At 40.8% G+C, this 24546-nt stretch overlaps 1 protein-coding gene and 1 pseudogene across 16 annotated transcripts in view; one reads left to right on the top strand and one right to left on the bottom strand.

The window, feature by feature from the left end:
- Positions 1-2217: 2217 nt before the first annotated feature.
- Positions 2218-24546, bottom strand: part of KCNMA1 (potassium calcium-activated channel subfamily M alpha 1) — a 728164-nt gene continuing 705835 nt past the window's right edge. For 4 of the 16 annotated variants that reach the window (XM_021699677.1, XM_021699679.1, XM_021699674.1 and 1 more), the window contains 4 exons: positions 15380-15574; positions 13439-13557; positions 12501-12725; positions 2950-2971 (listed from right to left, as the gene is read on the bottom strand). In XM_021699677.1, coding sequence (XP_021555352.1) covers positions 2950-2971; positions 12501-12725; positions 13439-13557; positions 15380-15574 — 561 coding nt within the window. Of the gene's footprint in view, positions 2975-10179; positions 10209-12393; positions 12726-13438; positions 13558-15379; positions 15575-24546 lie in introns of those variants that run through there. The other 12 variants (XM_021699680.1, XM_021699670.1, XM_021699667.1 and 9 more) reach the window with 6 other exon arrangements.
- LOC123325263 lies at positions 23621-23714 on the top strand (annotated as a pseudogene).

Raw genomic sequence — 24546 nt, forward strand, 5'->3', positions numbered from 1 at the left:
ATCATTGGTCTATGCTTAATTATTCAGAAAAATGGGAACGGGTCTGTCACAGTGGGGTCCGAAAGATGACCTCTTCCCGGCCAGAGCGATCAACACATAGAAACTAATCAGGAAGCTCTATAGCATTGGCTGGAGCTCTTCAGTGTCTTACAATCTTGTTTCTGTTCTCGTGTCACTTTGACCCTACCAGGCACCAGTTTCTGCCAAAGGAGCCACCAACCATTTTGCATACTTCCTCAAAAAAAAAAAAGCTCGTTTTTATTTTCTGTCTCAGAACAATTTATTATTGAATTGTTATTGAATTTGTTATCAAAAGCAAAACAGCATGAGCTTGCTGCTCTACCATAGAAGAAAACAGATTCCTGCCAATTAGTTTTGGGGCAGCCCTTTGCTATAGGAAGCCATTTTAGCCATTTTGGTCTAAAGGGAAAAAAAAGTTTTCTTTCAGCAATAATTGAATGGAAAGAAGGAAAAGAAGAAGAAAAAGAAAAAGAAAAGAAAAGAAAAAAAAGAAAAGAAAAGGAGTTTAGATTCAAATCTCTAGTCAATCAGGTCATGGAGTTGACCTTGTGTTTTCAGACTGACTTGGTATGGAGAGATGGGTTCGAGAGGCACGGGATACTGTGTTTCTCTATGGGAAGATCATTTAGGTGGCCACTATCACCTGCCAGAGGACACCAAACAGTTAGGACAAATTCAGAAATGGTTATCAGGAAGAAGCGCGAAGAAGAGCCCACCAGGGTTCATGAAGGAAAGAAGAGCGTGGATTAATATGAACGTACTAAGGTGACCCCGGTGCAAAATCATTATGTAGAAGAAGGCCTAGCTTTCAGGAAAGTTGTGAAATCCAAACTAGGGATTCACCCCCACAGACCCGTTTTGCTTCTGTTGGAAACCAGGAAATGTTCATAAGCCTGAATATAGACAGCTGACGTCATTTTAGTCTGCTGCGTAGACTAGTGATGGGTTATAAGTAGTTTTTAAACAATCCAATTTTGGACGTACATTATATTCACAACACTTTTATAGAACTACTTCTACAAAATGTGACAACAGGGTAACCACAGTCTGACAAATCACTTCAGGACGGCGCCTACAAGGCGGAAGCACAACTACATGGGCTCTGCAGCGAGTAGACAGGGATGGAAGCTCATTTTGCCTACACTGGTCATTGGAGTACTTAGTATGTTTTCATGGTGATTTCATTGCTTGGCTCTGATCTGATTTGCACTAATATCCTAAGTACCACAGGGTCATGGCCTAAAGAATTAATGGAAGAGATATCATGGGACTTTGGGGGGGATATTTTGGTAAGTTTGGTTTCTTCAAGTGTCCACAGTTTACATTTTTAAGAAAAGAAAAATCACTATCACATCCATGCTTCTCCATAGACCCTGATGACTGTATAAAAGATTGATCATTTTGAAGTTGAAAGATTTGCTAAATCGTTTGGAACTTAACAGTTGCCGGGACGACTAGACACGGAGCATGCAAGCCACGGCAGAGCGCTGAGACTTGGTAATTGTGTCTGATGGCTAGAAAAATCTTTGAGCACAGTTGGAAGTGGCTGAGACATTTGATTTCATTGCTGGTCATTTTCAAAGGCCTTTTCTAACAGTCTGTATTGAGTGCATTCATTGCTTTCCTTTTGTCGTTATTATGTTTTACACTGTTGCAGCAAGTTTGTGTGTTTTGTCCCAGCAACTTAAGGAAAGCCTGAAAAAAACAAATAAAATCTGGGCAAAAGTAGTCTCCTTGGTCGTGGAAATTTTTCTGGCTTTTAGACAAAAACTCAGTGAAAAAACGAATGCGTTATCATATCCTATTGTGAAGTGAAACTATCCACCGGTGTTTACGAACTTTCAGGCTAAAAGCTCTGAGACTTGGGGCATGGGGAAAGAGTCCAACAGACCCTTCCAGAGTTGAAATTCCTGTACTTGCATGGGTGGTTTAGACATAGGAAATGGGAAGCATAACAGCATGGAGGAATCCCCACCATTCGCACAACAAACAGAGCAATATCTCGTGTGCATCTGTCCTCAACTTCTACGTCCCAGGCATGCTCACAACCCTCCTGGCACCATTCGTTGGCCGGATAAACCTCATCTGGCAATTGTAGAAAAGCTGTAAGGAGGTCTTCCCTTGAAATATACGAACAAAGGGATGAGCAATACAGAATGAAAACTAAAACTACAAAAATATGACTTTCAACTGAGAAAATAAATAAGTTTCCATTTATTAAGAGCTGGTGTCAATGCAGCTAAGATACACACCCATCCAGGAAATTCACCTGCCCCCTTTTGTCTTCTTTTATGAACTTACTAAAATACATGTTTACATCATTGGACCATTTCCAGATTGTTTTAGTAATCCATTGCCCTTCATTACAATTAATTGTGGTGGTGACCATCATTCTCCTCAAAGGAAAAGAGAGAAAGAAGAGAAATACGTATTAAGGAGTCTGGCCACTTACTCATGTTGATTTTGCATTGTTTAGATATAGGGAAGATATTTGACAATGAAAAAAAAAAGAAAAAATATATTTTCTTTCTAATAAATAAAAATAATTTAAAATGCTAGAGGCTATACATGACTATTTTAGTATGTTCATTTATAAATGAAATCATTTTCTTTTCCAAAGTACATGGAAGCAATATTCAAGGCAGACAAAGAGAAAGATCTGTCTACTTTATTTTTCTTGCAATTCTCACTTATCTTAACGTTTCCACCAGTGATTCAGCATGTAAGAGGAAGAAAAGTCACATCACCATTTATGAAGTTTGTCAGGCTTTAAAAAAATAGTTCTGGTCTCCTGGGAGTCAACATTCATCTTCAACTTCTCTGATTGGTGGAATCAAGCTGCTTGTGGATTTATATTGGTTGATCTGGTTAGCCATGTGGGTACTCATGGGCTTGATTTGAATGTTTCTGGGATAGGCATTATCCGGTTCATCTGTAAACCATTTCTTTTCTGCTAAAGGGCAAAACGGATAGAGAACAAGAAGGAGAAATGAGAAGTTTAATTAGTCCTAGGGTAAAGCCTTTGGAAAGTTCATTGAAAAAATGCAAAAATGTAATCGATAGAAGCTGACGGTGAGTAGTTGCTAAGAGATAGTGAGGTGTAGGGAGAACCCCAGAACGTGGGACACCTCTGCAGCCTGTGGCAAGTGATGACCAATGCACCCTTGGGACTTGGAGCCACTGTGGGTGGACCTCTGAGAATAAGGAGGGGTTGGCAGAGGAACTCTAGCAATGTTCTCTGGGGCTCCTTTAGTGGCCTGGAAAGCTTTGGTGGGAAGGAGATCCTGAATCAAATATTGGGCATGAACACTGTGCCTGAGGAAAGATTTGTACGTTCACTGATTTGAGTGGAACATGAGGGACATTGTCCTTGACACAGAGTCAGTGATCTAGCATCTCCTCCTCTCAACCTCTACTTGGCTTTGTTTGTAACAGACGTACTTAAAGTTATACTCAATATGCCACTCTTCTTTTTTTCTTTTTTCTTTTTTTGCCGCCAGTTTTGAGGGTCTTAAAGTAAGCCCACAGATTTTGCTGGGCAATGAGACTAAAAATCAGAATAGCAACCAAAGTTTGAAGATGATTTTGAGATGGCTTTTATTTCAAGAAAGAAAATTCTGTGTTGGTATAAAGTTATGAAAAGAATTCCTAGTGGCAGTATCTTAACCGACTATAATAACCCGAGCTGTTGACAAGGGAGCTCGACGAAGTCTTGGCATTTCATTTCCACCCTAAATACAGAGATGGCTGAGAGAATGCTGAGTCAGAGCGTTCGTGGGAGGGGGGGGGGAGGGGGGAATGGGAGGAAATGGCCTAGCATCCTCTCAGCATTTCAGTGCTATTTTACAGGACTCGGGCCTCGCCCCTGCCTTTTTCTAGGATTGAAACTTTCTGGATAACCAGCCATGTGTACAGACATGAAGAGATTGGGAAAATAGGACACTCTAATTTGGGAATCATATTAGTGCCTTAGGAAAAGAAAAGAAAAAGGGGGAAAGCTTTCAGGCACACCCACGGCTCTAGAGACAATGGCCTCATTTCTGCCTATCAGAACAAGTCACAACTGCCTTGTCAGTGGTCCTGGACTGACACGTTAACCAAAATTGCTCACCTGGCTTGATGGAAGAGTATATGTAGGTGCACGTGCGTGTTTTTACGTCTGTACGTCTGTCTGTCTGATAGGCTAATGATCTATAAATTCAGCATCTGCCATCAGCTCATAACCGCTCTGCTTGTTTCTCCTGGATGCGTCCTCTCTCTTGCTGTGTCAAGTCTGAGCCCTCAGGGTAAACACTATCCCTGGAGCTGGGGTGTGCCTCGGTGAGAGCTTGCTCACTACCCTTTGTTCGGCAGCTCGGTTTACCCCCAGGAAACTACCGTCTCTCGGATCATTCTCCACTCCTCTTTCTCCTGCTCTGGCTCTCTCACCTATTATAATTAAGTTCACTTTGATTTGAACAGATTGGACGATAGGAATTCATAATGCTACATCCTCACAGTGAAGCTAACTGATTAAGTGCTTTAAATTATTCCCCCTGACAGAATGATAAAGTTACAATCTGTTCTGAGATGATCTACAGCTTGCCAGACTCCTACAGCTTCTTTCTACATTCATTTATCTTTTTGTCAAGCAGAGTTTTTTTTTTTTTTCCTAAGCTTCAATTCCATAGATCTTTTAAAGTCATCAGCACATCTGAATTATTAATGAGGCTTTAGAGGCAAGGTTCCTGATGGACTGGTTAAAAAAGGTTGTATAGAAATCCAGGACTATGTACACATCAAAATAATTTCAGCTCCATTTAAAAAACCATTTAGTTCAAGTGTGACATAGATGAACCATTATGCATTTGTGGAAACCAATTTTTTGTGATCTACGATTAAACTAACCTTTCAGGGAGGAGTAGAGTGTGATGGTTATCATGTTTTAAAAGCATTGCCAGGCCGCTGAAACAATTTCAAACTATGACTTTTTCCAATGGTTTATGTGTAAAGATGATTTTCAGAAGAGCGGAACCGGGCGTCTGTGCTGTTTGCCTGAGCTGCCCTTGGTTTTGGCTGTGCCGCTGTGGGGACTGATTGTGCAAAGGGATTTAGTGCTAGGTTGGACATGCCAGGTTGGAAAGGAAACTGAACTCTGCTGATGGAAACGAGTAGGTCTTTTGGGCAAAAGACCTAAGACAGCTGCAATTTGCTGAAATTTTTACAACTGCTGCAGAGAATAATTGTTCAGAATTTAGTCTTTACAGTTCAATTCAAAGTTGGCATTTTGACCTTTCTCGGCAGAGAGAATATCAATTTCCTTCTGCTGTCGGTAAAAAAGAGCATTATTTCCCCATTTAAGTTTCGTTCTCTCTTTCCACCTACACTTCTTGAAGAAAAGCTATGCAGAGTAGCCTCTGTGTTTTGGCCATTCAGCTTCCACACAAGAAGGAGTTGTGTTCAAGCACATCCTGGAGATGAGTTGAGGTTCTCATTATGCCTGAGAAACAGGCTTTTTAATTTAGGTGCCTTATAAGATATAAATATATAAGTTGTTGGAGACTTGGTTGGATAGAATGTTGAGAAAATGGAAATATACTAGTGCTCTGAGTATTCTAGTAAAATATCCAGGGGCAAAGGTATTTTACGAAGAGATTCTCCCCAAGGGCATCAGAGGAACACACACTTTAATGATCGTCAGTCATTAGCTTCAACAGAGAGTGCTTGAAGTATGACGATGACACTTTGGTTTATTGAATCTCTCCTTCCAAAGAAGAAACTGTGCCAATGGGAGGCTACAACATTGGCCATGAGAAAGAATACTCAGGGAAGGGATTCAAATGAGTGCTGAAGTGGTCCAGGATAAACCCAAATCCCTGAGTTTATCTCCTCTCCCTGCTTCATCCCACAGACGAGAGAAATTTCCGGGAGCTTCGTTTTTGTCCCTAAGATGAGAAGGGCAATGGATCTGGCTGTGAGGGAGGGCCTCCTAGCTTCCAGAGTAAAACAGCCCCATTTGTTAACAAGCCTCTCGAGGCTGCTAAGCATGACTTCATCCCTGCAAGGGTGGTGTGTGACCTGCCGAGATCAGGGACAGGAGGCGTGGCAGTCTCTGGCAAGTGGGCTAGTAGCACGAGACAAAACCCGGACGTTGACGGCAGAGAGATGCTTCTAAAAGAGCCGGCACACTGCCGATGGGAGAAGGCACCTATGGAGACCAGGCGGGTCATGGGCTCTGCACCACGGGCTGGCAGGGAGGCATGGGCTAGGGAGATGGCGTGGGGCAGGAGGGCAAGGTCAAAGGGATCTGGGGTCTCACAAGGGAGTTGCATGGCTCCAATCAAGTCATTGTGTAATTGAGCTCAGGTACAGTTTCTCTTCTGTAAAATGGGGTTGTGATCAGATCTTCCTAATGCTGTTGCCTGGATGAAAGGGGCTAGTGCTGGTGAGCACTCACCACAGGTCCAGATGCATGGTAAGTAAACGTGAGCACTGGCACCTGTTAGTAATGGCAGCCTCCAGGGCGGCAGAGGGGCAGAGTTCATAGTCCAGTTTTAAATGCCACTCTGCCACTTTCTGGCTGGATGACTTTGAACAAATCTGTCCTACAGATTCCTTCGAACAGAGATGAGAACTGCCTGTACATCCGAGCTTGTGTGAGGATTGAGTGAGTTACTATATGTAAAGGGCTTAGAAGACTCTGGCACTAAGGAAGCACTAAGGTATTAGCTTGTTCTATGAGGTTAGCATTAATGTGAGTATTCTCAGTACTCAAGGGCTACAGTGAGGATGGGTGGTCCTTTTCAGTGTGGCCACAGATTAACTGGGGGTGGAGATCTAAGGGTCATAAATTTGGGTGCTGGCCTGCAAAATGGGGATTTTGGCAGTAGAGATGACAGAGGAAGATTTGCTCGGGTTATCTTCATTTGGAAGGAAAGGAGAGGAAGGAGTGACCCAGTGCTCTTTCTGAGGAGTCCAGGGTTGCTACCCTGTCGTGGGACCTGTATCCTTAAAATAATGGCTTTGTACTCAATAGGTGCCCTACCACACCCACAAGCCATCTGAGTGTCCCATTACTACTTCCATTACTGAGATAGAAGAGTCCAGGATAAGAGCTAGGACTTCCTCAAGCCATGAGGAGCCTGGCAGGGTGGGCTGTGGGAGATAAGAACCCCAGACCTGGGCTGACCTCACCACCTAGGTACCTGCAAGCAGAGAAACAGGCTGCGCTGTGAAAATTGAGCCTCTTTGCTGGCTCTGTGGGTTGTCAGTGCTGTGGGATTTAGCCTTTTCACATAACTGCTCCCCGGAGAAGAATGCATTAAAGGAGAGACGATAATACAGCAAAGGTATCTGGAATAATTGGCCCTCTTCCTGCTGTACCACAAACTGAGGTCTAGAGAGAAAGGGCTTGAAAGGAAAAGGTTCCATGTGGCTAGAGACAACAGCTAAGAACAGTAAGCCCTAACCAGGAGCTGAAGCCTTCAAAGGTAACGCTGCATGGTTTCACAGCTCACCATTCCAGCAGGCAGGCTGGCACGTGCCTTCTGCCCGGCAGACCCCAAGGCCCCCAGGGGACCCCACCCATGCATACTGCCCTCTTCCCTCTCTGTGAGCAAAGTGTGGCTATTTCATAGGGATGAAAACCATCCGTACCAGAACTAAAGCAGCCTCCATTCATGAAAACTGACACTTCTTTGCAATTGTCCGCCATGACTCTATTTGCCTCTTTTAACTGAAAGTCTAAGCTGCCATTTGCTGGGCAGAGCAAACTGCCCGCTCCGGCCCTTTTCTGGGGTCCTTTTCTGGGGCCTTTGTGCAAGGACAGACTCTTCACTCTTCCCTTTCGGGTGGCAGGGGATAATCCCCCTCACCTCCCTATGCAATAGATCCAAGAGATGTGCGATCTCCTGGTGGGAGACAGGCAACCAAGTTTAGTGACAGGTGCCCACAGCTTGTTCTTCATCTTGTTATGACAAAGCAGGGATGGGCTGAAGAAGCTGCCTGGGACACTGATTTTTACCCTGTCTTGACTTCCACGGGCCCCGAAGTCTCTATACGCTCCTCTTTATCCTTCAGGAGCCTGTTGCTATAGGAACCTGGCAGGTTGATTTAATTGTCTCTGTTGGGATGCAGACACCTTTAGGCTTTTCCCATGCTGAAGAAGAGCCAAAGGTTTTACTGGTCATCTGAGATCTTGACAATGCTGGCGGGGGCACGGTTGGTGCCTCTGTCTCACTGTACATATAAGACTATTATTTCCCCTCCCAGCCGTAAGCTCGAGAAAGTGCCAACAGCACCGCAGCATCGGGAAGCACCCAGAGGCTTTCTTGTATTTTTTTTTAAAGATAAGCCAAGGGAGTAAAGATAATTGATAACATGATGAAAGGTCTGAAAATATTTAAGATCGATTTATTTCAGAATATTTACTGAGCACTTATATTAAGGTTCTGGGTCACAACCTGTAATATTCATACTGGATTTGAAACTTCTCCCACTTGTGGCAGAATTTTATGTCTAAGGGTCCAGCTTTCTCTTTATCCATTTGAACTGGCTTCAGGAAGGACCCTGGGTAGCAGCCCTTAGGGATGGTGATGATTTTACCATCATCTCGAGTGAGTGTTGAGGCTGAGAAGGCTTCACCACACGTCCTGGTCTACCCACTTATTTAAGGTTCAGCCCTTTCTCAGCTAAAGCAAATTGGACTGAATGGCTTACAAATTCTTCTCTCCTAGAACGGTACAGATAATTGAGTTTGTAGCTGTTGCTCTTCTTAAATGTATATACTTTGTCTTCAAATAATTCTTTCACTTTCTACCCCCTACCTCTTTTTCTTTCTTTATTTCTTTTCTTTCTTTCTTTCTTTCCTTTCTTTTTCTCCTTTTCTTTCTTTCTTCCTCCCTTTCTATTTCATCCCTATTCTTTTCTTTTCTTTTTTTATGGGGAGCAGGAAGGGGAGAGACACAATCTGAGAACCTTGTGTGCTTCCCTCCTAAGAGAAGCTGAAAGGGGAATGAGGAAGTTTGGAGTCACATGGAAAACAATGGAGGAGACTCGGTTCTATTGAGGAAAGTATAACATAGTAGTTTCAGCTAATAGAACAGAGGTCATAATGATACCTTTTCATCACTGAATGTATCATTAGCCAAATGCTACAGTCAACCCTCAATTGTGCACCCAAGGTCCTGGGAAAATTCCAAAGTTTCCTCTCATGTCACAGTCTGTACCCACTCCATTCTTGTCACAACATCATCTCATCAGAGCTGCTAACAGATTGTATATAAAACGCCTTTTGGAATTCTTTCTCTAGCTGCCCAATCTCTTGTTGGGCTGTAACAAGTGCCTGAAAGGCAGGTGGCAGGAGAGACGTGGATAACACAGGGCCTGAGTCGTGAGGCCCCAGATAACGGCGTGCTCTGTGAGTTGATACACATAACTGAGCAGTTTTCCTTTGGGGCCCTACTGATCAAACATCAAGGAGACCAATGCTTTTGTCACTAATATGCCTCCTGGTCTAAATTAAAAGGAGGATAAAATATGAACCGAGAAGCAGGTTTGCCAAATGGAATAGCTGCCAATGTTTTCCAGCAAAGTTTATCGCCTGGCATCGTACTTTGATTTAGTAGGTCTTGCCAAGATAAACACAGAGATGTGGACAGACCGATGGGGGAGGGGGGTGGGGAACCGGGTTGGGGTGGTGCTGATGAGGGGGAAGTGGAGAAAGCTGGGTTTCTTGATGGGAAAATGCTTTTGGACTTGGAGCAAGGTACCAAGGTGGGCAGGGAGGCCACGTGCAGATTTAAAGGCAAGCCAGATGGAGAGAAGTTCCCCCCCAAATTACCCAACCCCAAAACCAAGAACACCAAAACAAACTCTAAGGGATCCAGCATAGCAGCAGCATAGCGTCATCGCGCTGAGCAATTTAGAAAGTGGAGGAAGGAGGAGAAGTAGGGAAGGAAGAGGAGGGGAAAGGGGAGAAAGAAAAAAGAAAAAAAGCAAAACAAACTAAATAAAACCACAAACAGAACAATATAAATAAAAATAAACAAACCAATAACAGAATAAAATTTGTAACTCCTTTTTTTTTTTTTTAATTTCACAAAAGTTTTCACAAGGACAACGTTATAGAAGAAAACCCCCAGCAGTGGCTAGGTCATGCAGAACCATTAATTGTCATACCTTGGCCCATTCTATTCATCCTTGTTGCACTTTAGAGAGAGAAGTAAGCTATGTGAGTTTTACAATGCTTTTAAACTGTCATATTTCCTGTTGAGCACTTTAACTGGCACATTCTTATCGTTATAAATGTTCTATGGGCACAACTTTATAACCTCCTTTGCAAAGAATGCATGAAAAGCTCTTCATGATCCCAAACTGGGGTATATGTGTGTGTATATATATACACACACATATATGCGTATATATGTGTGTGTATATATACAGATATATATATATATAGTTCTATATAAAAAGATAGTTATACATAATATAGAAATTGATATATAGGGACAAAAATAATTTGAAAAAAATTTTTCCACTCATAGGGCTTTTTAATATACATGTATACAATTTTGCCCCACCCCATTCCTGGTCTGAATACTGCACTGCCCTGTCTTTGGTATGGGGGCAGAGGTTCAGACTCAGCCTCACCATTTTGTCAGTAAAAGTGCTTGTCAATTCACACAGCAAGCAAATCTCCAAAACTACCATGCTTGGGGGGAGAGGGGGTCCAAAATCTAAACTCAAAGCATTCACCATAAAAACACCTTTATAGAGATGGTATAGCTGTGGCATTTTTCTCCTCCCCTCCACCCCTATTCTGCTTGATGGAATTTTTTTAAAGTAGGCATTTCAAATCGGTATACACCAGCCCCGGGCTAGTCCACACGTACAAGAATTTGGTTCCGGTGGAGGTTGCCGATTTGTAAGGTCTACTGCCCTGCCTAAAGCCTGATTTGCATGCATAAAACATCTGACAACCGTATATTGAAAAAAAGGGATTTTTCTACCTTTCCTCTCATGCTTACTAACTGTTAAAAAAAGGAAGGAAAGAAGGAAAACAAAAGAAAAAAAATAATTATACCAAAATGTGTTTGGCTCACTGTTGCACGCTTCTCCCCCACCTCCTGACGACAAGGAGCAGCTAACTGTTGTTGTCGTTCCTCTGCCTAAGTGAATTGGCCATGTTCAAGAAACTGGGGAGGAGGAACCTTCCCACCAGCTCTCTGCTTCGGGACAGCCGGCACCACACAGCTGTGCCAACAGTCCGAGGTGGTAGCTAGCTTTTGTCTTCGTTGAGTCAACTGTGGCTCGATCCCCCCTATCTTTTGATTTATTTAGCAGGTCGGCTCCTAGAAAAACATGATCTGCTGCTGGGTTTACCTTCCTCACGCTCTACCACGGCCCCAGCCCTTGCTCCTCCCTGGCATTGGGGCCCTAACTAATCAAACAAAGGGGAGTAAAAAGGTCCCCTGAGAATGCATGGAAAAATACTCGCTCTTTCCTGAGCATTATTTATTCTGTACATAAGGTAAGTAATTCACCTTTTAAAAGATGTAAAAGTCCCAGGAAGGCAGTTTTTAATGACTTACATCTGATATTTATGATACATATGGCTTTTCATCCAAAATGTCAAAAGTGAAAGAAAAAAAAAATAGCTAGTCATATGGCATAAGGAGACAGAATAACAATTTAATATGCAATCAAACCTCTGTTCACTTAAATGACTAGAATTTGATACATCCACGAATGGGATACTGTTCTTTCCTCCATAGTAAGGGTAGAAATGTTCACACGAACTCCCAAAGGAAGTGAGCTCTGGGACAAAAAGGCCCTGGTGAGTAAAAAAATCTCAGATGTTCTCTTATAAAAGCAGGTGCTTAATAATCATCTACACAAATGGGGAAAGCCTTTTAAATGCTTCGTGAGACTTCAGCCCAGAGAGTGGAAACAATCGATATGTTTTTGTTGCTTTTTGGTTGCTCGTTTCAAATAAATGTGTATGTATACATTATTGCGTGTGTATTAAAAAAAAAAAAGAAAGGAAGGAAGGAAGGAAAACAACAACAAAATCAAAACCCGAAGCACCCTGATAATCCTGATAAATCAGAACAAACTTTTCTTCTACCTTAACTAAACTTGCCTTGCATAGCTGACATGGATCACGATGGCTCTCCCCTACTCTGCGAACTCCTTCCTGCAGTGAGCTATTTATGTCTGGAGCATGCCTTTGGGTTATTTTTCCCCTAGAATCATAAATAACTTTTGGTCCTTCTGCTTATTTGCTGTTGTGCTCAAGGGTTTTATGGTGGTGAAATAAAAATGACAACCACATGCACACTATCATACATATGCAAATATGTGTAAAAAAAGGGGGGGACTACAGGGGAAAAGGGGGGAAGTTACTGTTGGAAACACCCACTGGGAAAATGAGTGGCAGATACAGTTTCACACACGGTGGCAGTGGGTACACATATCAGAGGCGCTCTTCCTGCACGTACTTCTGTTTGTCTCGGGACTCCCGGGACTTCGGTCGGTTCTGTCGGTTTGCTGTGGATGGGATGGAGTGCACGGAGGAGCTCTTCTTGCTGGAGGACTGGGACGAGTGGGAGGAATGGGAGAGGCTGGCCCGGGACTGGCCGGCATTGTGGTCAAACTGCATCAAGCAGAAAATCAGGTCTGTCGGCACGAGCTCAAACTCGTACGGGGGGTTGGTGATGACATACCTGCACGGGAAAGCAAAGGGGTCATGGAATGAGGATAACTGGCTGCATAGTTCACCCCCCCTCTGAACCAAGAGGATCCTCAGGTCTTGAAGAGCATCTGGAGGATGGGCTTCTAGCTGGTCCAAGGCCTTCAACATTCTCTTCCAAGCTGAACTAAATCTTCCTCTCTTTAGCTCAGGGCAGGAGGCCCGCCACAAGCCCTGGCAGAGATGCTGAATTAATGCCTATGATGGGAGAACCAAACTGTGCTTCCTACGGTCTACGTGCCCCTTTCAATTCAATATCAAGTTCAATTCTGATCCTGAGTAGCCCAAATGCATTCAGGAGGTTCACGGAGTGCACTGCATCTTTCATTCTAGAATGTTCTGACCATCCCAGACACACATCGCAGGATAAAAAAAAAAAAAAAAATCACCGTTTCCTCTATAGTAGTATACCTCAAAGTGGGTCCTCAAGCCAGACATACCAGCATCACCTGGGAACTTAAAATGCAAATTCCTAAGCAACTCCACTCCAGATCTATGGAGTCAGATGCGCTGGGGGTGGTCAGATGCGCTCCCATAACCTCCAAACTCAGTGTTGGATATAATGTGGGCAGAGTCATTTGCATACTGAGAGCAAGTACATAGACCTTTGCCTTCACAGTGGGGGACAAGAGAGGGTATTTCTGTCTCTGCCTTTGGGTTGGGAGAGCAGAGTGGAAATATACTCACCTCTTCGTGCATTGGCTGGGGGTGCTGAGGTGAGCATCTCTCAGCCGGTAAATTCCAAAACAAAGCATATTATACGTTTTCAGAGCTTTGCAGAACAGATCACCATAACAACCACCATCCTGGGAGACAAGAAAAAAACAGAGAGAAACATTTTTATTTGTCTGAAAGTAGAGGTCCAGGGGGAACAGAGCCTTTTCACGAAAGCTTGTTTTGGTGTCTCCTGAGTTGGAGGGTCCGTCCCAAGGGACTGAGGCTAAAGACGTCATTGTGATTAACAGCTTACATCCAATACTGGTCATTTTGAGAGATCAGCTAATGATGGGGTTCTCCTCTAGTTCTCTCCAGTTTTCCATCTGTAGCAATGAGAGCCCTAAAGAGAGTGTGCCTCTCCCTCATTTGAAGTGAAGGTGTAAAGCTTGAAGGTCTCAGATGCATGCTTGGCTGAGAAGAAACCAGCTCTGCGAAATGGTGATTATGTTTAGCCCCAGCTCAGCTGTAATCACTGTGATCTGACCGTGTTGTCAAAACTGCTCGAGTGATAATTAAAATCACTGCCAGGAGAAAAGACCCCACCAGGTACTATGGTGACAGACTCTTTCAGGGAAAGGACTGTGTGAAAAGCACAATTTACAGACCTCCGAGATGGCACTGGTGGAAGAGAATGTGTTTCCCCAGGAGGCGGAGAGCTGTGGGCTGAATAAGTGGGATTCACAGTCCTAATCAGTTCACGGTCACCTTCCAAGGTCTGGGGCCTGATGTGGAATGTGAAAGCAAACCCACTCACTTGGAAATGCTGGCTTCATGCAGCCAGGTGGCTTCAGGTGGGCATTAGAACAGGAAGGGCCCTGAAGGATGACTTCTCTGGGAATAAAGTGGCTGCCTTTGTCCTTCCTGCCATTGGAATTTCCACATGGGCACCGTATGACAGAACATAAACAGGGCCAAATCTTACCATTATTTAAAATCTTTATCCCTTCAAAGTCAATGATAGAGCCCAGTCTAACAAAGGTCCTTGCCCATTACCACACCAAAATATGGTGCAAGTTGGCATCAGGGTTTCAGAAGAAACAGAGAAAGTGACCCTTTCCCTGGGAGATACTGTTGTTCGTGCAATAAATGTATCTGTCCCCAAGACTTGTGGCTCCACCCCCTGAGCAAATCCCTGGAGGTGGAGTAGGGCTGCGAATAAGGGTCAAGACTGCAGACTTTGGCCAGAGTACGTGAACCCAGCTGGTGCATGGGGCCCAAGGGGAGGCACTGGTCAACCCCTTTGTGGCAGGGAGGGCATGGGGGAGAGTGACCCTGGTCCAGAATTAGAGCCATTAAAGGATCCACATGAGATGCTATTTGTTTGGCCGGTGGCTCTAGATGCATGTTGGTGTTTCAAAAATTTCCAAGGCCTGAGTCATACCCAGATACAAACACTCCGAATCCTGGGAACTGGACATGGCCATCAGTGGTTTTTAAAAGCTCCTCATGGGCTATGAATGTGCCTTTGGGGTGAAGTAGCCCTGCAGTATGCCAACACCCTGTGGAAAGGGGGATCCCAGCCTTGGCTGCATGCTGGAACCACCTGATGCCTCCCAGCTCATGACAGAAGATACCTAGGGGAGTGAGTAAGCGCACAAGCTCATAGGGCACAGGGTTCCTGGTGCAAATTCCTGATCGGGCCAATCCTCAGTCTCTCTCTCTGAGCCTCAATTTCCTTAGAATGTCTGATAATAGAACCAATGTCAAAGGATTGCCATGGGAATAAAAATGAATGACTGTATGTAAAGCACAGTGCCTGCTACCCAGTAACCATAAACATCCCCTCGTAGTTATTTACCATAGAAGACAGAAAAGGCAGGTACCCAGCTCCTCGCTGTCCGGCACCCAGTTCACCCAGCCCAAGTTATTCCCGATCAGTGGGCTCAGAGGACCTCTACGCCATGAACTCACCCCCAAGTCCGCAAAGGGCCCATCCAGCAGTGCTAACTGGGCCACGCGGCAGCGGTCCCTATTGGCCAGCGTCTGCGGGGTGCTATAGCCCCCTCGAAGTGCATTCTCCTCAGCAATCAGAGCCTCGAGCTCTGGCGTGGCTCCTCCGGTCACCAGGGTCCGGATCAGGGTAAGGATATTGTCGTTGAAGTATGTCTGGGGAGAGAGTTGGGGGAAAAAAGTCCTTTAAGCAAACACCCTAATGTCACAACAACAGACATCCAAATTACAACTTTTCTTGGGATCGCCTGTTTAAAGTTCTGGCCTGTCTCTTCAAATAATTTTATGTGGGAAGTGAAAAGACAGCAGCCTCCAATTATTCCATTCTTTTCTCTCCTACTTGGTTCTGCCAGGAGAGCCTGACTTTTAAAAAACCAATTCAGGGAACTTTCATTAAAGGGCTGAAATCTAAATGGTTGGGTGTTTACCATAATTGGTGTTAGTAGGGAAACAAATACTGCTTCCTCTCTTCCTGTCCCACGTGTCTACTGAGGGACTTTGGACTTGTGACACAAAATGCAGCCTGCCCAGGCTGCTAACCCACGTACGACTACTTCTGAGGTCCTGTCACCTTATGCCAGGAAGTCGCCTTCCCCAACAGTGGCAAAACTTCTCTCTGCGTTGGAAAGAGATGCCAAGAAAGTCATTGAGGCCACACGCTCTACAATTTACTACGTGCTTTGATAATAATCTAACCCAGAAATCTCTATCAATTAAATATGCCAGATAAAATTATGAGGGGGAGGATGTCCTGGTGTGTACACTTTGGGTCTTGTCTTTTTAAGTCCTCTCAACAGTCTGAGGCAAATATAGCATAATAGAGAAGTTTCCCTCAATTGTACATTTGTCTCACATCTGAAACATAACAGGTCTGTCAGGAACAAAACAATGGGAGTTTAAAAAAATTAATAGGGTGTCAAATAAAAGAGCTCAAAAAGACATTTGTCACCCAGCATAATTTGAGAAAAATCTCAAGCAAGGGTCTGCATTCCATTTTCCAAGGTAAGAAGAAATCAAGCAGGTGAAATGAATTCAAACCAGAGTTTGCCCGTGGTTTCTGAGGGTGCGCGGACCTTTGGGAGAGGGTTAGGAAAGACAGCGGCATTTCACCTCCGCAATTTCTCAGACACTTGACTGGGCAAAACGTAGTGGGGAATAAACCAGGTAAGGAGGAGTTCTCGTCCTGGGTAGCCAGCACTAGTTCTCTGTCCTGGGGGAGGTTGACTAACCGGTTCTAGGCTTTGATATTCTCATCCGCAAAATTAGCACAGTCATTAAGATCAAGTTCATATGCAAATTATTCCCTGAGGACTTCTAAGTTCAGATGATAGCTGCTCCTGGGGCAAGATTCACTTTCCTCTTTGAAATACTCGCAAAACCCACCCAGAGTGATAGACAATCCCAACAGCAAAGGAGACTAGGAATGTTACTCAGGAGTCAGACCCTAAAGAGAACCTTGTCTCAGAGATGCCGGAGCTCAGATGTGCCCTGGGGCACAGAAGCAGAACGAAGACAAGCACAGGAGAAGTGTTGCTGGGTCAGTCAGGGGGAAAGAGTCAGGCGGTGGGTTTAATGCTGGCTTCACCTCGCAGGAGCTGTGTGACCCTGGAAAGTTATTTGTCATTTTTGTGCCTCAGTTTCATGATCTGTAAAATGTATTAACAGAGTGGTTATAAGGACGATAGAACTAATACACGTGAGGTGCACAGAGCAGGGCTTGGTGCACGAGAAGCGCTGATAAACACTTCTGACTTAATAGCAGAGACTCCGAGCTCTCGCTGGTGAGAGGAATGGTCAGCTCATCCTCAACCTTCCCTTTTTAAAAATCATTTATGTTTGGGGTAAGGGGTGGGCAAACCAAGGCCATGTATTTCATCCATGAATCTGTACTTCTCAGTTGCTTCCATTCAAGACCCTATTTGGAATCAGGAATGACACAACAAAGGTCACCAGGGCCCTGCATCCTGGGATGGGACAGCAGTAATGGCAAGAGCCTCCAGAGGTGTGTTTTAGGGGAGGTGGCCTTGGGGCACACCCACAAACATTTCCAAAGTTTTCAGAGGTAAATCCTCTTCCCTACAGTCAGATGGCACATCAGTAGAAGCAGGAGACCCCTCCTTAACACTGGGGCACATTAAATGTATGAGTGCTGGGCATAGAACTTTGACAAGGGCCTTTGAACTCTAATTACCCTTTTAGGTAAGACCAAGAGGAGGAATCTAACAGCTCGCAAAGTAAGCGGCAGAATATTCACGACCTCATATACCCAACTCTGTTTTTTGGTAGAGAGAAATTTAAAAAGCCAGTATAAATATTTTTTAAAAGGGAACCACAGTATTTAAGATATAAAGGAAAAGCATCATTTTGACTGATTAAATGGTTGCTGGAAGAAGTAAAAGAAAAAGAAGCATCTGTTTTAGAATAAAATTTTTAAAAGTATAGTTTCTATAAGAAGTAAAAGATCAGATTATAAAAAAGCTGACTTCATACAACTTACCCAATTACTTTTTATGAAAGATATTTAAATTAAGTAGATGTGATTAGAGATAATTAAAAGAATCCAATATCCTTTCATGATAAAAACATTCAATAAACTAGGAATAGAAGGGAATTTCTTCAACCTGATAAAGGGCATGTATCAAAAACCCAAAGTTAACAGCAGACATAGTGGTGAAAGACTGGATGCTTTCCCCTTAGAATCAGGAACAAGACAAGGAAGTCAGCTCTCACCACTTCTATTCAACACAGCACTGGGAGCTCTAGCCAAGGCTAGAAAGAAATGAGGGGACGATTTCAGAAAGAAAGAAGTAAAACTATCTCAGATTACAGAGAACATAATGTTATATACAGAAAATTCTAAGGTATCTATTAAAATTCAATTATAGATAATAAATGTGTTCAGCAAGTTTGCAGGTACAAAGTCAATATACAAAAAATCATTTGTATATTGATACACTTGCAATGAACAATACAAGAACAAAATTAGGAAATTCCATTTATAATAGCATCATAAAGAATAAACACTTAGGAATAAATTTAACCAAGGAAGTGCAAGACTGGTACACTGAAAACTACAAAATATTGTTGAAAGACATTAAAGAAAATCTAAATAATGGAAAGGCATCCCATGTTTATGGATTGGAAGTCTTAATATGATTAAGACAGTATTCCCCCAAACAATTTACAGATTCAGTACAATCTCTGTCAAAACCCCCAAAACCATTTTTATAGAGATAGAAAAGCTGATTCTAAAATTCATATGAGGGGCACCTGGGTGGCTCAGTGGGTTAAGCGTCTGCCTTCAGCTCAGGTCATGATCCCAGGGTCCTGGGATCGAGCCCCACATCGGGCTCACCGCTCAGCAGAGAGTCTGCTTCTCCCTCTCCCTCTGCCCCCCGCCCCACTCCTGCTCTCTCTCTCTCTCTCAAATAAATAAATAAAATCTTTAAAAAAAATTTAAAAAATAGTAAAATTCATATAAAATTGTAAGCACTCCAAATAATCAAATAATCTAAAAGAGATAAAGTTGGAGGACTCACACTTCCCGATTTCAAATACACTACAACACTACTATAATCAAGACAGTGTGGCATTGACATAAGGACAGACATGGGACTGAATTGAGAGTCCAGAAAGAAACTCACATGCTTTTGGTCAATTGATTTCAACAAGGTGCCAAAACCATTCCACGGAGAAAGAACATAGTCTCTTAAACAAATGGTGCTACAATTCTTGGGCTTCCACAATCAGAAGAATAAAATTGGACCCCTACCTCACACCATATGCAAAAATTAATTCAAAATGGATCAAAGACCTAAATGTAAGAGCTAAAACTATGAAACGCTTAGAAGAAAACATAGGGTAAATTGTCATGACCTTTGATTTGAAAATGGATTCTTAAATATGACACTCAAAGCACAGCAACCCCCCCCAAAAAGATAAATTTAACTTCATCAAAGTTAAAATTTTTGTGCATCAAAGTACACTATCCAGAAAGTGAAAAAAAAAAGAAAACCTTACAGAATGAGAGAAAATATTTGTAAATCATATATCTGATATAGTATCCAGAATATATATATAATATATATAATCTTATGTAAGACTACATAAATAAAATCTTTATATATATAAAATCTTATATCCCAACAACATAAAGACAAATAACCCAATTTTAAAAATGGACAAAAGACTTAAATAAACATTTCTCAAAAAAAGATATACAAATGGCCAACAAAATAAATGAAAAGATGCTCGACATCACTAGTCATCAGGAAAATGGAAATTAAAACCACAATGAGATACCTCTTTACACCCACTAGGATGGCTATAATCAAAAAGACAAATCATAACAAGAGTTGGTGAGGATGTAGAGAAATTGCAACCCTAACACTCTGCTGGTGGGAATATAAAATGATACTGCCACTTCGAGAAACAGTTTAGCAGCTCCTCATATGGTTAAACAGTTATACAACCCAGCAATTCTACTTCTATATATATACCCAAGAGAAATTTAAAAAATATGTCCATATGAAAACTTGTATACATATGTTTATAGCAACATTATTCATAATAGCTAAAAATGGAAAGAGCCCAAATGTCTATCACCTAATGTATGCATAAATAAAATGTGTTATATCCATGAATATTATTCAGTTATATGATTATTATTCTTACCATAAAAAGGGATGAAGTACTAATACCTTGAAAACATTATGTTAAGTGAAAGAAGTCAGTCACAAAAGACTACATATTGTATGATTCCATTTATAAGAAATGTCTAGAAGAAGCAAATCTATAAAGATAGGTGGTAGATTAATGGTTGCTTAGGGCTGGGGGGAAGGGGACAGAGGTTAGTGGGGGTTGCTAAAGCATATGGAGGGTTTTTTTGAGGCAATGAAAATGTTCTAAAATTGACTGGTGAAGGTTGTACATATTTCTGATTACACTAAAAATCACAGAATTGTACATTTTAAATGGGAGAATCTTAATTATAAAGAGAAATAGTTAAAAGGTAACTAAACTTATAATGGCCAGATTTTTATCCATTAAGAAGCAATAATTAACAATACTGTATTGTACATTGAAAAATTTAAGTGGGTAGATCTCATATGAAGTGTTCTTACCAAAACAACAATGAAAAAGAGGCACTATGTTGCAGAACTAAAAATCACATGCACACAAAATCAGTGGTGTGGAAGTAAGACTAAGAAGTTGGCCGAAACTACATAGAGAAATATGTAGAGACCTTTCTTTTTCTTTCTCTTCTTCTTCTTCTTTTTTTTTCTTTCTTTCTCTCTCTCTCTCTCTCTCTCCCTCCCTCCCTCTCTCTCTCTCTCTCTCTCTTTCTTTCTTTCTTTCTTTCTTTCTTGTCTATCTGCCTGTCTGCCTTCCTGCCTGTCTGTCTTTTTTATGAGAATGTTAGTAGATATTGAGGAAAGACAACAGAGGTCAAATTGATAAATAGTGTTTACAAGTTAACACTGTAAACAAAATTCAAGCAGGTCAAAATGAGTAAGCAAGCAAGGAAACAAATGAACACAACCTGTCTTGAGCTGAAGAATGAACTGAGGATGTGGCTCTCCAAGTGAATGTGGCCATCACTTAAATCTGTAACAGGTGAATATTTAAATTTAAAATATTAAATGAAGAAAAAATGTCACCTAACACAATGCTGTGAGGAAAAAAATATGCACATGATCAGGTTAGCCAGAGACTTCTCTAGAAAACTTAAGAATGATGCCAACTGAGTTTGGAAAGGACACATTTATTCCAAGAATTCTACATGCAGCTAAATCATCAATCATTTGTGAAAGCAATAGAAATATTAAAAAAAAACCCAGAAATATTTTTGAATCTCTGAGTGTCTAAGCATTTATTGATTTACTTCATTAAAAAAATAAGGAACAAAAGTCAGCATCCTTCAAGATCATTTGAAACTTTTAGAAATTAAGAAATGAGCAAATTTGGTTTTAAAATACTGGTGAAATATATTGAAACATGGAATTTAAGAAATGGTTGTATGTTTTATTACTAAACTAAATGCAAACATCAAAAGTAATTCTTGAAAGAAAAAATGACAAAATTATTTGTTAATATGGTGATATTAATTTATTTTTAAAAGTCAGAAAAATGAGGTAGGAGAGAGGAGGATGGATATAAAGGAAGAATCAAGAGCTAAATTTTTCTAGATAATAATGCTAAGAAAATATACTTTCAAACATATTTATAGAATGTCTGGTAACCACTAATTAGAATCAAAAATAGAATATAGATAGTTTACTCATCACTAGAGAAACTATGCATACCAAAATATAGCCTATATACCCAAAGATGGATAATAAAAGACACAATTATAGAAGCATGTATAAAGCATAATGCAAAATTATAGCATTATATTTTAATAACTAAACATAAATGAGCTAAAGGATTTGATTAAATTGCAAAGGTTCTCAGACTTATTCAAAAGCCAAAATAAAAATCAAACTCTGATATTTTCAGAGAGAAATAGGAAAAAGCAAAACAAAATAGGCATACAAAACTGTATTTCAAGGGAAAATTTTTAAATGTTACATTAAGCAAGTTAGCTTTGTATTGATAGTTAAATTTACAATAAAGATATAACCTACTTATGCACAAAATAATATAACTGAAATATAGAAAGTAAAACTAATTAGCAATTAGAGTAAAATAAATGTGGACTGAGAGTGATATGTAAAATATCACTGTGTTTCTAGCTTCAGTAGCTCACACAGACCAAACTATGAGAAAATTAAGGATATAATGAAAGTGCTTTAGTAGATTTGTGCTAAATTTTGCAACATTTTTAGATAGCTTCCAAACAGTAATTACAAAAAAACGATCAACGGCTCAAAGTATAAAATTTCAATATATACAATAAAGCATAAGCTGTAGAGTCTACATTTAGAAAATTAAGATAATAGTAGAAATAAAAGTAAATATCCCAACATCTCCAAGTTTAAAAGAAAAGTATTCTAAAACCTAACTATAGGTCAAGATGGAAATCAAACTTAGAATACAGAGTATTTAAAAGTTAACTATTTGAAAATGGCATATAAGAATGTCATGGATTGAGGCCAAAGCTACAGAAACAAATTCAGAGCCTTAAATGATTTTATTATTAAGTACAAAAGAATTACAATAAATAATGCTAAGCATTAAAAGAACTGTCTTTTACTGTTCTTTTTTTATTTTAGAAAAGCAGAAGGATGAAATAATAAAGCATCAATTAATGAAATCACAAGAGGATATTTATTAAAATGATAAATACAAGAAATAATTCTTCGAAAAACTAAACAAGCCTATGACAAATATAACTAAAAAAATAAAATGAGAAATAAGAAAGAGAATATAGTGTCATACATGTTTGAGAATTAACACTCCTATCCCGGAAGCTCTCTTTAGTATCACAGCTCCTGGTCATGCATAGGAACAGCTACTGTTGTTCAAGGGAAAGCAAAATAATGACCATCCACAGATAGAGAAGATTATTACGAAAAAATAAAAAAGAATACCATATTCCTTAACACGTCAACTGGATGTTATAATGTCTTATTTTTTCCAGTAAAATTTTTAAGTTTGATATATGTCATAGATTCAGCTGGACTTTTAATATTTATTTATTTATTTGTTTGTTTATTTTGCGAGAGAGAGAGAGAGAGAGAGAGAGTGTGTGTGTGTGTGTGTGTGTGTGTGTGTGTGTGTGTAGGGGAGGGGTGGCAGAGGGGCGGAGAGAATCTACGCAGGCTCCATGCTTAGCCCAGAGCCAGACATGGGGCTCCACGCGGGGCTCTATCTCAAGACCCTGAGATCATGCTCTGAGCCAAAATCAAGAGTCGGGAATTTTCACCCACTGAGCCACCCAAGTGCCCCTCAACTGGACTTTTTAAAAACTTGATACAACTATGCTATATTTCCTCTGGAAGCAGTTTATGAAATTGTCCTCCCAGGGACTGTAATAAATATTAAATATTTCATAACTTAACATTGTAGACAATAGTAAAAATGAGAAGACCAATCAACCAGAATAGATTACTGAGAACAATAGTCTAATAGTTCTATGTACAAATAAATACAGGAGCTGGCAAATCTGGCCCTTGGGCCAAATCCAACCTGCCACCTGTTTTCTTAAAGAAAGTTTTATTGGGACCTAGACATACCCATTTGTTTACAAATGGGCTTTTAAAGACTATACTTTCAGGGATCATTTCTATAGTTTATTACAAATGGGCTTTTATGCTATAATGACAGAAGTCAAGTACTTTGAGAGCCATAAAGACTCTCAAAAACCTAAGATATTCACCACCTGGCCCTCTACCAAAAAAATTTGCTGATCTGTTCTTTAATATGATAAGGAAAGCATCATACACCATAAGGAAAAAAATGTTTTTTCAAGAAATGATTTAGGGATAACTGGCTATCTGGAAAAAATTCTTCAACAATATGGTAATGATTAAATAAATCATGATATACTTATATTACTTACATTGTCCAGGTATTAATGTTTTCAGAGAATATTTAATGGCATGGTAACAATTATATGATGTAATAGTAAAATATGCAAAAAGGCAGGATCCAAAAAACAACATGACATAAAATTCATGTTAAAAGGGCAGACCTCGGGGCACCTGGGTGGCTCAGTCCGTTAAGCGTCTGCCTTTGGCTCAGGTCATGATCCCAGCGTCCTGGGATGGAGCCCCGCATCGGGTGCCATTCTCAGCGGGAACCCAGATTCTCCTTCTCCCTCTGCCTGCCTGTCTGCCTACTTGTGATCTCTCTCTCTGTCAAATAAATAAATAAAATCTTAAAAAAAATAAAAAAGGCAGACCTCAAGTGATACAGGTTTATTTATGTAAAAATAATTGTACTTAGTACCCCAAAATTTTACTTGGTGATTAACTCTTGGTGATAGAATTCTGACTGATTTTAATTTTTTCCTATAATTTTATTTATTTTATATATTTTAACCATGAAAATATATTTATATTAAATTTCTAAAAAAGGAAATGAATGAAATTCATATAACTCAGTAGCAAAAAACCACGAAAAAATCCTATTCAAAATGGGCAAAGAAACTGAATAGACATTTTTCCAAAGAAGACATACAAATG

The sequence above is a fragment of the Neomonachus schauinslandi genome, chromosome 6 (genome assembly GCF_002201575.2).
Source record: "Neomonachus schauinslandi chromosome 6, ASM220157v2, whole genome shotgun sequence".
In the NCBI taxonomy this organism is placed as follows: domain Eukaryota; kingdom Metazoa; phylum Chordata; class Mammalia; order Carnivora; family Phocidae; genus Neomonachus; species Neomonachus schauinslandi.